The 14,016-nt window shown below is 44.5% G+C and overlaps 1 protein-coding gene across 1 annotated transcript in view; it reads left to right on the top strand.

The window, feature by feature from the left end:
* Positions 1–13,227, top strand: part of LOC115477106 (protein unc-79 homolog) — a 186,710-nt gene extending 173,483 nt beyond the window's left edge. Inside the window, 2 exon segments of the mRNA XM_030213720.1 lie at positions 12,880–12,921; positions 13,027–13,227. Of these exon segments, the coding sequence (XP_030069580.1) occupies positions 12,880–12,921; positions 13,027–13,227 (243 nt within the window).
* The last annotated feature ends 789 nt before the right edge of the window (positions 13,228–14,016 follow it).

The following is a 14,016-nucleotide window of genomic DNA, read 5'->3' as shown; positions in this document are numbered from 1 at the left end:
GCACACCTCATGGTGGTACCCACCATTTCATTACCAAAATTAAGTGGTGCACCTATTCTGTAACAGCATTTATGAGCACAATTAACATTATAGAATGCTAGTGTCATTTGGCATCCATCGGGCTGATGTTCAAAACCATTTAACCAGCCAGGAACGACTTCCTGGCTGGTTAAATGCCTAACCATGGATATTCAGTGGGAGATAACTGGTTAAACATGTTAAACATCCATAGTTATCCCCAGTACGTTTATGATTACTGTATTGTAAAATTGGATTCTTACAACAAATTATTTTCTTATGCATTATTCTTTGTTATGTATCCTATACTCAGTGGTTTGCTGGAGCCGGCTCGCACCGGCTCACAAGAACCGGTTTTTAAATTTTTTACCATCTTGCGAGCCGGTTGTTCTTCATGGCGAGCCGGCTCTCCTTCCTCCCTCCCCCGAGCTACAGGGTCCCAGGCTTCGAGTCCAGTTTATATACCTGAAGAAGGCAACCACCCTGGTTGTCCAGTAGATTCTTCGGGGCAGGCAGGAAAGATCCCCAATCTTGCCTGCCCACTGCTGGCACTGACCCTCCCCTGCTGCCGGATCGCTCTTTAAAATTGGCCATTGAGACTTCCAGCGGTGGCCTCGCGAGACTTCTGCTGAAGTCTTGGGGGCCGCCTTTGTAAGTCTCGGTGGCCATTTTGAAGAGCAATGCAGTAGCGCCGCAGGAGAGTCAGCACCGGCAGCGGGCAGGAAACACTGGGGATCTTTCCTGTCTGCCCCGAAGAATCCACTGGACAACCAGGTTGCCTTCTTCAGGTATGTACTGGACTCAGAGACTGGGACCCTGTAGCTTGCGAGGGGCGGGGCGGGGAAGGAGGAAAAGAGCAGAGCCGGCTTGCCCTGCACCACAGAATCTCAGTCTTCCTGGATAGAGTAGTGCATTGCCCCCTCCCAGTCTCTCTCCCTGGCTATAGCCAGCTCTGCAATTTTGGGGGAGAGGCGCAGAGGTGGACCAGAGAGAGAGCCTGTTGTGCGGTGGGTGGGTGGAGGGGGGGGCGCACTGGACCGGGGAGAGAGCCTGTTGTTAAAAATTTACCAGCACACCACTGCCTATACTGTTTATTGTAAGCCACATTGAACTCAAACTTATTTAGGATAATGTGGGCTATAATGTCACAAATAAATAACTACTTCCCTTTACAGTAGAACTCCAAATATGTTCCTTCATGGCAACTAAAATAGGCATCCTTTTATAGAATTGTCCTCCACCTGATTTTAACATGGCTACTCATCAGCGGTGACAGTGATTGTACTAAAATAAATACCAGCCATTTAATATGCTTATTCGGCATTACCATACAAGCCTAAAGTAGCAATATACTCTGTCCATATAGCAGCTGAGTGTCATGGCCATATGGATAATTTTGTTGCTCTGTTCTCCTTCCTCTCCTCCACCCATTAAAGCAGTTAGATGTATTTTCAGCTTGCCACTATCTGTATAGCAGCTGAAAATACAAAGACAGTGGCATTATAATGTCCCTGGCCACAGGGGAATGCATAACTCCATTTTGAAATTGACCCAAATGTGTATAAAAGGCTGTTGAGTGAGGAATCCTTTAGGAAAAGGACTGCTAAAACATGAACCTTCCCCTGAATTTCAGGGAAAGTTCCTGATTGCAAGTCACCCAGAGGTCCTTTTACTAAGTCGCGTAAGTGCCTACGTGCGCCCAACGTGCGCCAATTCCAACTTACTGCCTGGCTACCACGTGGCCAAGGTGGTAATTTCATTTTTGATGCGCGTCCGATACGAACGTCAGAAAATATGTCCATTTTCGCCCTCCCCTCCCCCAAAAAAGACATTTTTAAAGGTACGCTGAAAGATGTTCCTGCGTGTGGCCATAACACGCGCCTATACTACCGCAGACCATTTTTCAGCACACCTTAGTAAAAGGACCCCCCCCCCCCCCCCAGGTTGCTGGTCTCAGAACACTGTAATCTCTGTAATATAAAACAGTCGCCCCCTCAACCTGGAAACCAGGTGCTGGGGGCTGTCTTATTGAGTACCACAGTCCGGTGGCACTCCAATTAGACAGCTGGTTTCTGTATTTTCAACAATCTAGACACTTCCCACAGCCCATTGAACTCACAAGCTCTGAAACTGAGAAAGATTAAATTTCACTGGCATCCAAATCTCCACCTTGATCCAGAATTTACTAACAGCAAGAAAATATAACAGAAAGATACAGAAATGTTTCCCATTGTATTGGGGCTACCAGCTTGATTAAAAGGAATTATCAAGCACACCTTAGGCTGTCATTACATATTACATCTTATGAATTCCAGAGAGAAGCTTTCTTTGGTAAGTACTATGATGAAGGTAGACAGTACATTTGAGAGACTGAACTTATACTCCGCGTACCATAGTTTAGGACTGAGATTCATTACCGTCATCGTATACACAAAGCTAAAAATTTGTACAATAGCATCGATTGATTGACAGGTTATGATTTACCGGTTCTTTTGGAACAGTTTCTATTCCACTGATTCCCAAAACTGTCCTGGGAGAACCCCAGTCCATCAGGTTTCCAGGATATCCATAATGAATGAAACTCCAAATGGCACAAAACACAGCAGCCAGATTGATATTTGGTAAGACACGATTCCAAAATGCCACACCACTCCGTGAAAAATTGCACTGGCTTCCTATCAAAGAACGCATCTCTTTCAAAATCTGCACCTTAGACCATAAGATCATCTATGGAGTAGTCCCAGATTACATGATTGACCTAATCAATCTCCCAATCAGAAATAGTACCAGTTCATCACTGTCTTACCTGAATCTCCATTACCCAAATTGCAAAGGACTAAAATACAAGACAACCCATGCGTCCAACTTCTCTTACATAGGCAGGCGCCTGTGGAACGCATTGCCACAAGTGGTGAAAACAACTTATGATTACCTAAAATTCAGAAAGTCATTAAAGACTCATCTGTTCGGAAGGGCATATCCGAATGACCCAACTTAAATGACTCAACCCTGCAACACTTCACTATTAAAGATTGTATTGGACATTGATGAACTCTTTTACCTCAACCCAACTTGATTGAATCTTATCTTCCCTATCCCAATACAACATTTTGTACCTATCCCGTACCGGATTTGGCGAATGCCTTCACAATATTATGTAAGCCACATTGAGCCTGCAAATATGTGGGAAAATGTGGGGATACAAATGTAACAAATAAAATAAATATTCATCACAAAAAAAAGCACAAGTAACCATATACTCAAATTTATATCTTTACTCAAATTCAATAGCTTAATCCAAATATCTCTATTATACATAAAACCTTGTATCACATCAATCATTCATCATACTTCCTTTCATTCCACCCTGACCTAAAAACATACTCTCCCACAACTCAAAACCACACCAGGACGCTTCTGTTGGCTACAGTCAATTGTCTTACTAAATGTAAAATTACACTGTCTTCTTGGAATGCAAATCAATCTCATGCATATTCATTGTGGATATCCTGAAAAACTGATTGGCTGGGTGTGCCCCCCGACAGGTTTTGGAGTCACTGTTCTGTGGTATGAAGATTCAGTTTTGTTCTCCCCTCACCCCCTCCTTCATTTGTTTGGATTTTTATGTATGCACAAAACCCTACAGAACTTACCAACAGCAAAGTCTCAGATAATTTCTCTCACAGGAAGGCTGGAATTGTTGCCAGCATCTGCTTCCTTATGTCACCCTGGGTTTTTAGAAATGCTTCCTTTTATGGAGAGAAGCATGAAGGAATTTACAAACAAGATTTTATCGGTGGAGTGTAGAGGGAATAGTATCCCGTTAGAAGTGAGAGAGAGAATGATTCAGAGAGGGGGGGGGGGGAGTTTAGTTCGCAGGGATGGTGGAGTTCTTTTTACTTTGGTATCAACTCTTATATTTAGACATAAAGGGGGTATTTTACTAAAGATTAGCTCGAGTTATCCACAGCAGGGCACATAGGAGTGGAGTGGAAGAGTGGCCTAATGGTTAGAGCACCAGTCTTGTAATTCGGAGGTCACCAGTTCAAATCCCACTGCTGCTCCTTGTGATCTTGGGCAAGTCACTCAACCCTCCATTGCTTCAGGTACAGACTTAGATTGTGAGCCCTCCAGGGACAGAGAAATATCCAGAGTACCTGAATGTAACTCACCTTGAGCTACTACTGAAAAAGGTGTGAGCAAAATCTAAATAAAAAAAATAGGAATAAAATGCAACCTGCTGCAAATAACTGGACATGCATAAAAAATGAAATTACCACCCAGGTCATGTGGTAGCCAGGCAGTAGTTCCAAATTGGGGCATGTTGGGCGCCTACGTGGCTTAGTATTAGTAAAGGTGAGTGTGAGTTTTGAAACAGTATTTAACTATACGTTTGTATACACTAGTCTAAGCATTTAGATCCAACTAAGAGTTTAGCAATCTTGTCTCTCTTCTGTATTATGACATAATTAATATGTACATTGTTACAATTTATTTGCTCATTTGTTAATCCTCATCTTTATGTCTTACTGTGTTATGATTGCTGTAATTCATTCCTTGTCTGTTTAATCCTTATTGTAAAATCCCAAAAAAGAGCAGTGAAGTTTTCAAATAAACAATACAAAATCTCACTTCACTATAACCATGTTCAGCTTAATCACTAGCCAGATTAACTGCTTGTACCAGAATTAGAAAAAATCAGAAAAATGGGGAGGAAAAAGCTTCAGAAAGTGCAGGTTATTTCAAACCTATGAAGAATAATCCTGCTGCACCAATCACTGGCATAAAAAAACTTCTCCCGAAAACATTTATTCTTACTTAATACTTTTATATCCCTATATTGCATATCAAGGTATTCAAAAACCAGCTACTTAGATTAAACCTGGCAAAATATAGCAATGGATTTTAGGAATGCCCATGACCCGCCCATTCCACGCCCATAGCCATGCCCACTTTTCAACTGTGACTTAGAATTTATGCGCTATCACATTACAGAATACGCTTAGCAAGTAGTGCATGTAAGTTCTAACTAATTCCAATTAGTGCTGACAATTGCTTGTTAAATCCAATTATCAGCGTTCATTAGCTTGTTAACCAGTTGGGTTATGCGCATATGGCTTGATTTCCACGCAGAAATCTCAGGGGTCCTTTTACAAAGGCGCACTGAAAAATGGCTTGCAGTAATGTAGGCACGGGTTGTGAGTGCGTTCAGATCCATTTTTCAGTGCGCCTACAAAAAAATGCCTCTTTTTTTTTGGCCGAAAATAGATGTTTGGCAAAATCAAAATTGCCGCGCGTCCATTTTGGGTCTGAGACCTTACCACCAGTCATAGACCTATCAGTAAAGAATTTTGGTGGTGATGGCCTATGCGCATCAGATGCCACTTGGCGCGTGCCCGCTATGCGCGCCAGAAAATAAAAATATTTTTCAGATGCGCGTAGCGGATGTGCGCCGAAATTGAAATTACCGCAAGGGCCACGCGGGAACTTGGCAGTAACTCCAATTTGGCACGCGTTGGGTACGCGTAGGCGCCTACGTGGCTTAGTAAAAGGGGCCCTAAGTAAATTTGAGGGCTAGATGTACTAAAAGGTGATACTGCGTTACTACACACTAACACACTTTAAAACATTATTTACCACATGTTCCATGTTTTATGCAGTGGGATAATTTACTAATAGTGAGCGTTAACTGCATTACTGTGTGCTAATGTGGCTAACACGCTTTATTTATTTATTAAGATTTATTTACCGCCTTTTTTGAAGGAATTCATTCAAGGCGATGTACAGCAAGAATAAGTCAAACATAAACAATAGACAATTACAGCAGTAAAAATATTCAAACGACAATACAAAGTATGTCATTGTATACTATATTACAATGTCAACACAATATGCATAAAACATTTTCATAGATGACCTAGAGTCAGTGGCGTAGAAAGGGGGGGCGGTCCACCCCGGATGCACGCCGCTGGGGGGGGGGTGTCAGCTCCGCTGGTTCCCTGCTCCCTCTGCCCCGGAACAGGTTACTTCCTGTTCCGGGGCAGAGAAAGCAGGGAACCAGCGGAGCCGACGCAGCTCCCAGCGACGTGCAGTCGGGGCGGATCGGCCCTCCCGCCCGCTCCCCGCTTTCTTTGCTAGTAAGAATGCGCGCCGAGGGGGGGGGGTGCGCGAGCCGAGAGGGGGTGCACCGTGCTGCACCTGGGGGGGTGCGCAGCGGCGACCCGCCCCAGGTGTCAGCCGCCCTCGCTACAGCACTGCCTAGAGTATAAGCAATGATGGAACATACAGATAGATAAAGTAGAATACTGTGGATAAATAGGCTATTGGAAAACTGCCCAATTTATTTATCCATTCTTATGTCCCACTGTTATTGAAAAACAAGTTTCGGTTCAAAGTGGCTTAAAATTTATAGTAAATTCACACTAGTGTTTTACAGTTGTTACTTAAAGAGATCAATTGTAGCGTATGTGGTTAGCTGTAGAATGTTTTGAAGAGGTATGTTTTCAGTTCTTTTCTGAACTGAAGAAACTTAGAGGGGCATTTTCGAAAGAAAGGTCTATGTTTGGATTTGGACGTCTTTGTAAAACGTCCAAATCCGGGGGGGCAAGGAAAATCGTATTTTCGAAAAAAGATGGACATCCATCTTTCGTTTTGAAAATACTGTCAGAGGCGTTCAAATCCAAGGACATCCTTAAATTTGGATGTCCTTGGATTTGGACATCTTTGACTTTCGGTGATTTTCGAAACCAAAGACGTCCAAGTCAAAAACGTCCAAATGCAAGCATTTGGATGTAGGAGGAGCCAGCGTTTCTAGTGCACATGCCCCTGACATGCCAGGACACCAACTGGGCACCCTAGGGGGCACTGCAGTGGACTTCATAAAATGCTCCCAGGAACATAGCTCCCTTTCCTTGTGTGCTGAGCCCCCCAACCCCCCCCCCCCAAAACCCACTACCTACAACTGTACACCACTACCATAGCACTTAAGGGTGAAGGGGGCACCTATATGTGGGTACAGTGGGGTTGTGGTGGGTTTTGGAGAGCTCGCTGTTTCCTCCACAAATGTAACAGGTAGGAGGGGTATGGGCCTGGGTCCACCTGTCTGAAGTGCACTGCAGTACCCACTAAAACTGCTCCTGGGGCCTTCATGTTCTGTCATGGACCTGAGTATGACATCTGAGGCTGGCACGAAATATTTTGAAAGATGTTTTTGAGGGTGGGAGGGGGTTAGTGACCACTGGGGGAGTAAGGGGAGGTCATCCCTGATTCCCTCCAGTGGTCATCTGGTCATTTTGGGCACCTTTTGTGCCTTATTTGTTAAAAAAAGCACATCTGGGTGAAATCGTCCAAGTGTTCATCATGGACGTCCTTGCTTTTTTCGACTATTGCGTGGCCAGTATTCTCAGTGGAGGAGGGTAGTTAGTGGGGTCCCGCAGGGGTCTGTGCTGGGTCCGTTGCTTTTTAATGTATTTATAAATGACCTAGAGATGGGAATAACTAGTGAGGTAATTAAATTCGCCGATGACACAAAATTATTCAGGGTCGTCAAGTCGCAGGAGGAATGTGAACGATTACAGGAGGACCTTGCGAGACTGGGAGAATGGGCGTGCAAGTGGCAGATGAAGTTCAATGTTGACAAGTGCAAAGTGATGCATGTGGGTAAGAGGAACCCGAATTATAGCTACGTCTTGCAAGGTTCCACGTTAGGAGTTACGGATCAAGAAATGGATCTGGGTGTCGTCGTCGATGATACGCTGAAACCTTCTGCTCAGTGTGCTGCTGCGGCTAGGAAAGCGAATAGAATGTTGGGTGTTATTAGGAAGGGTATGGAGTCCAGGTGTGCGGATGTTATAATGCCATTGTATCGCTCCATGGTGCGACCGCACCTGGAGTATTGTGTTCAGTACTGGTCTCCGTATCTCAAAAAAGATATAGTAGAATTGGAAAAGGTACAGCGAAGGGCGACGAAAATGATAGTGGGGATGGGACGACTTTCCTATGAAGAGAGGCTGAGAAGGCTAGGGCTTTTCAGCTTGGAGAAGAGACGGCTGAGGGGAGATATGATAGAAGTGTATAAAATAATGAGTGGAATGGATCGGGTGGATGTGAAGCGACTGTTCACGCTATCCAAAAATACTAGGACTAGAGGGCATGAGTTGAAGCTACAGTGTGGTAAATTTAAAACGAATCAGAGAAAATTTTTCTTCACCCAACGTGTAATTAGACTCTGGAATTCGTTGCCGGAGAACGTGGTACGGGCGGCTAGCTTGACGGAGTTTAAAAAGGGGTTAGATAGATTCCTAAAGGACAAGTCCATAGACCGCTATTAAATGGACTTGGAAAAATTCCGCATTTTTAGGTATAACTTGTCTGGAATGTTTTTACGTTTGGGGAGCGTGCCAGGTGCCCTTGACCTGGATTGGCCACTGTCGGTGACAGGATGCTGGGCTAGATGGACCTTTGGTCTTTCCCAGTATGGCACTACTTATGTACTTATGTACTTATGTAAGTGTTAGGCACGCCCAAGTCCCGCCTTCGCTACGCCTCCGACACGCCCCCTTGAAATTTGGACGTCCTTGCAACGGACTGCAGTTGGAGACATCCAAAATCGGGTTTCGATTATACCGATTTGGATGTCTCTGGGAGATGGACGTCCATGTTCCGATTTATGTCGAAAGATGAATGTCCTTCTTTTTCGAAAATGAGCCTGTTAGTGATGCTTCTTGTGGATTTTGGTATTGAGTTACACTATTTGGATCCCAGGTAGCTGAAACCTGCTGTGTAGATTGTTCTGTATTGTTATGTTTCTGCAGTTGGGTAGATGGAGCAGCAGGTAGCTTCTGGTTTCTGGGTTTGCATTTCTTGGAGATAGTTTGATCATATTTTCAATGTATACAGGTGCCATTCCAAATATTATCTTGAAAATGAGGGTACTAGCTAGGAAAGGGAAATGGGACTTGATGTACTGCCTTTCTGAGGTTTTTGCAACTACATTCAAAGCAGTTTACATATATTCAGGTACTTACGTTGTACCAGGAGCAATGGAGGGTTAAGTAACTTGCCCAGAGTCACAAGGAGCTGCACTGGGAATCAAACTCAGTTCCCCAGGATCAAAGTCCACTGCACTAACCACTAGGCTACTCCTCCACTAGCAACATTCCATGTAGAAGCCTGCCCTTGCAGATCAGCAATGCGGCCACGCAGGCTTCTGTTTCTGTGAGTCTGACGTCCTGCACATACTTGCAGAACGTCAGACTCACAGAAACAGAAGCCTGCGCGGCTGTGTTGCTGATCTGCAAGGGCAGGCTTCTACATGGAATGTTGCTAGTGGAATAGCAACATTCCATGTAGAATCTCAAATAGTAGCAACAGAATCTCAATAGTAGCAACATTCCATCTAGAATCTCCAATAGTAGCAACATTTCATGTAGAATCTCAAATAGGGAAAGGAAAATGAGGTTTTTGCAATTAAATTCAAAGCGGTTTACATATATTCAGGTACTTATTTTGTACCAGGGGCAATGGAGGGTTAAGTGACTTGCCCAGAGTCACAAGGAACTGCAGTGGGAATTGAACTCAGTTCCCCAGGATCAAAGTTCACTGCACTAACCAGGAGGCTACTCCTCCACTCCAGGACAGTTGTCACCTTCATATGGGCAGTTCTATGATGCAGTCTTGGAACATAAGACCTGCACATCGATTAACATTTTAATCACGTGATCAATCATGATTAAACTTTTTAATTGCAAGGCTAATCGCATAAAGCGCCCCTCTCACATTGCCTCCTGTATAATGCAATATATAGATAGCAGATTGAATTCTCAAAACTGACGCTTCTATTACTAAAATACAAGTAAAGTCATAGAAATGCAAAGGGGTCCTTTTACTACGGTGCGCTGAAAAATGGCCTGCGCTGGTATAGATACATGCATTGGACACACGCAGGTCCATTTTTCAGCACACTTGCAAAAAGGGCCTTTTTTGGGGGGGCCAAAAATGGATGGGCAGCAAAATTAAAATGGGCGTGCATCCATTTGGGGCCTGAGACCTTACCGCCACCCATTGACTTAGCGGTAAAGTCTCAGACATTAACCGGGTGGTAATCGTCAGCGCACATACACTGCTGATTTCTGCCCGGTTAGCACCGCACGCTGGAACTTTTTCCGACGCGCGTGGTGGCTGGGGTGGTACCTGGGGTGGTAGTTCAAAATCGGTGTGTGTTGGGCACGCATAGAGGGGCATAATCGAACAGAAACGCCTATCTCCATGGGCGTTTATCTCCGAGAACGGGTCCGTGAAGGGGCGGACCCAACCGTATTTTCGAAACAAATAGACGTCCATGTTTTATTCGCCAAGTTGTGAGCTGGGCGTTTTTGCTTTTCAGCGATAATGGACAATGAAATCGCCCAGCTCAAAAACGAATAAATCCAAGGCATTTGTTCGTGGGAGGGGCCAGGAGTCGTAGTGCACTGGTCCCCCTAACATGCCAGGACACCAACCAGGCACCCTAGGGGGCACTTTTACAAAAACAAAACAAAAGGTAAAAGAGCTCCCAGGTGCATAGCACCCTTCCCTTGTGTGTAGAGCCCCCCAAATCCCCCTCAAAACCCACTGCCCACAAGTCTACACCATTACTATAGCCCTAAGGGGTGAAGGGGGGCACCTACATGTGGGTACAGTGGGTTCGGGGGGGGGGTTGGACGACTAAGCATTAAGCAGCACAATTGTAACAGGTAGGGGGGGGATGGGCCTGGGTCCACCTGCCTGAAGTCCACTGCACCCCCTAACAACTGCTCCAGGGACCTGCATACTGCTGCCAGGGAGGTGGGTATGACATTTGAGGGTGAAAATAAAAAGTTGTGAAACATCATTTTTTGTGGTGGGAGGGGGTTTATGACCACTGGGGGAGTCAGGGGATGTCATCCCCGATTCCCTCCAGTGGTCATCTGGTCATTTAGGGCACTTTTTGGGGCCTTATTCGTGGAAAAACAGGGTCCAGGAAAAGTGCCCTAAATTCTAGCTAAAAACGCATACTTTTTTCCCATTATCTGTGAAATGCGCCCATCTCTGTTCGGCAGATAACCACGCCCCAGTTCCGCCTTCGCCACACCTCTGACACTCCCCAATCAACTTTGTCCGCATCCGCGACGGAGTGCAGTTGAAAACGTCCAAAATCGGCTTTCGATTATACCGCTTTATTCGTTTTTGTGAGATAAACGTCCATCTCCCGATTTAGGTCGGAACTTGGGCGTTTTTCTCGTTCGATTATAAGCTGGATAGGCACCTACGCAGCTTAGTAATTGGGCCCCAAAGTTACTCGTGCCTCAGATGAGGTATAACTTTGTATGGGAGCACCCGGTAAGGCTGTTTTATAAAGCTTCATGGGTGCATATTTAATTTTTATCAAATAAGTGCCACATAGGCAGGCATCTCTGTTATAAGATTACCCCTCCCCATGTGCCCCTTCCTGTAGCAGTAGGAGTAGTGAGTGGAGGAGTGGCCTAGTGGTTAGGGTGGTGGACTTTGGTCCTGAGAAACTGAATTCAATTCCCTGCACAGGCAGCTCCTTGTGACCCTGGGCAAGTCACTTAACCCTCCATTGCCCCATATAAGCCACATTGAGCCTGCCATGAGTGGGAAAGCGCAGGGTACAAATGTAACAAAAATAAAATAGATACTATTGGAGATTCTACGTGGAATGTTGGTATTCCACTAGCAACATTCCATGTAGAAGGCTGCGCAGGCTTCTGTTTCTGTGAGTCTGACGTCCTGCACGTACATGCAGGGCGTCAGACTCACAGAAGCAGAAGCCTGCGCGGCCACATTGGTGATCTGCAAGGGCCAACTTCTACATGGAATGTTGCTAGTGGAATAGCAACATTCCATGTAGAATCTCAAATAGTAGCAACAGTGGAGGAGTGGCCTAGTGGTTAGGGTGGTGGACTTTGGTGGTGAGGAACTGAGTTTGATTCCCACTTCAGGCACAGGCAGCTCCTTGTGACTCTGGGCAAGTCACTTAACCCTCCATTGCCCCATGTAAGCCGCATTGAGCCTGCCATGAGTGGGAAAGCGCGGGGTACAAATGTAATAAAAATAATCACTGTTACAAGCCCTGTTTTTCTAGTTAAGGTTTTCCTTGGTCCTAGTGGTGTGGGATGTCCTGTTCGAGCAAAACCAATGACATTTTTTGGAAGGTTTGCGGAATGTTTTTGTGCATGCTGCAGGTTAACATTTTGAAATGCACACATTCTGTCTCAGTACAGTAATAAAATAAAAAGGGAGAACGCAGGCCTTACTGGAAGTCTTGCATAATCCAACCTGTGAGGGCATCCAGACAAACCCACTAATGTTATTCTGCAAGTCCAGTAATTAGAATTCCTTGAATGGGATGGACAGTAGATCATGAGATGTTGTCAACAGTGATTAGCTTCTACCAACAGACTTCAGACGGACAATTGGCTAATTGGAAATCTGGATGACCTTCAGTGGTCTATCATTTTGATTAAATTAAATGTTATTGTCTCTTGGACAACCTCTATTTTCTCTTAAAAGGGAAATAAAAGGGGTGACGGTAGCTTGCTTAGCAAGAGAATTATACACCCAATGTTATTTGTGTCGGGGAAAAATAGAGAAAGTTTGGCTGCCTTTTATTCCCTGTGTTGGTATTTGGCTGTTGGGTACATGTTGCATGGGAGAGTTGTTTCTATTCACACATTCATGGGGTCATATTTCATGTAACGTATTTTAGGCCTTTCTGCAGATGCCGAGAAGGAAGTTCACTGTCGTTTGTAATTGTAACTGTTGCTTACTTTGGCCATCATACCGAACATTGACAAATGTTATTTCTATCTCTATATGCAGCTCATTCCCATGTGGCTACCTATGATTCAGTCCAACCTAAAGGTACGTTTCCCCTTGCTTACCGAGAGATTTACGGTTTGTACGTGCCTTCATTTAATTACCCAAGGACCTGAAAGAAGTTCTCTCTTTGTTGTCTCGTCCCAACAGCATTTATCAGCTGGATTACAGCTGCGCCTTCAAGCAATTCAGAACCACGTCAATCAGCATAGCCTGAGGATGCTGCAGGGTTCGGCGCAGACGAACAGTAACGCCACGGTGCTTCGCAAATGGTTGCAGTGCACCCAGTTCAAAATGGCTCAGGTGGAGATTCAGTCCTCCGAGGCTGCTTCTCATTTCTATCCTCTATAAACGGTGCGAGTCGCCACAGTTGGGGGTCAGTCAGGGTTAGCAAGCTGAGACTGCCCTGTTTACCGGCACTTTCTGCTGTGGCAAGTAGGCGGAGAACCACAGGGACCACAGTGCTGCAGATGAAAAAGCAAGAGGGGTGCTCGTGTAAATATTGTACACTTGTTAATTAAGTACAGTTTTTAAAAAATAAAACTGGAAACAGCCAAAATGAAGAGCAAAAAGCTGTGGTATTGACTGATATTTAGATGAAATGCATTGATCCAGAGTGGTTCTCTAAAGTATTTTTTTTTTTAGTTGGATGGGGATGAAGATTTATCCTTAATTTCTATATTCTTTGAGATGCAAAAAAAAATGTATAATGGACTGAAGACACTTGTCACAGGTTAGCATTTTTAACAAAAAGAAAGATGGTATTTTTTTCTTTGATACAAAAAAAAAAGAAAAAATGAAAAAAAAAATTGTGCTTTTTTTTCCCTCAAGATTTATAAATGGTAAATGCAATAAACTTACCACCGTCAAACGGTGACGTTTCTAAGAAGCTTGTTGTTAGATCATTCTAAAGTGCACTTAGACACTAGAGAGCAGTACCATGCTACCCTTCAGTATTTCATGCGATGGATTTATTAGACTTGGGAAGACCTGGGGGCCCGATATTCAAAGGATTTATGCTCCTAAATTGGCCTCTTTGAAAATGTACTAGGGTTGAGTGCATAATATTATACTCAAGGGGTTCCATATTCAGCCAGCGGCTCTCAGTGTTTTGTTGACCACTGCCGGAATTATGCCTGG

Source organism: Microcaecilia unicolor, chromosome 9 (genome assembly GCF_901765095.1).
Source record: "Microcaecilia unicolor chromosome 9, aMicUni1.1, whole genome shotgun sequence".
Lineage (NCBI taxonomy): Eukaryota > Metazoa > Chordata > Amphibia > Gymnophiona > Siphonopidae > Microcaecilia > Microcaecilia unicolor.
This window is presented reverse-complemented; position numbering and strand designations above follow the sequence as displayed.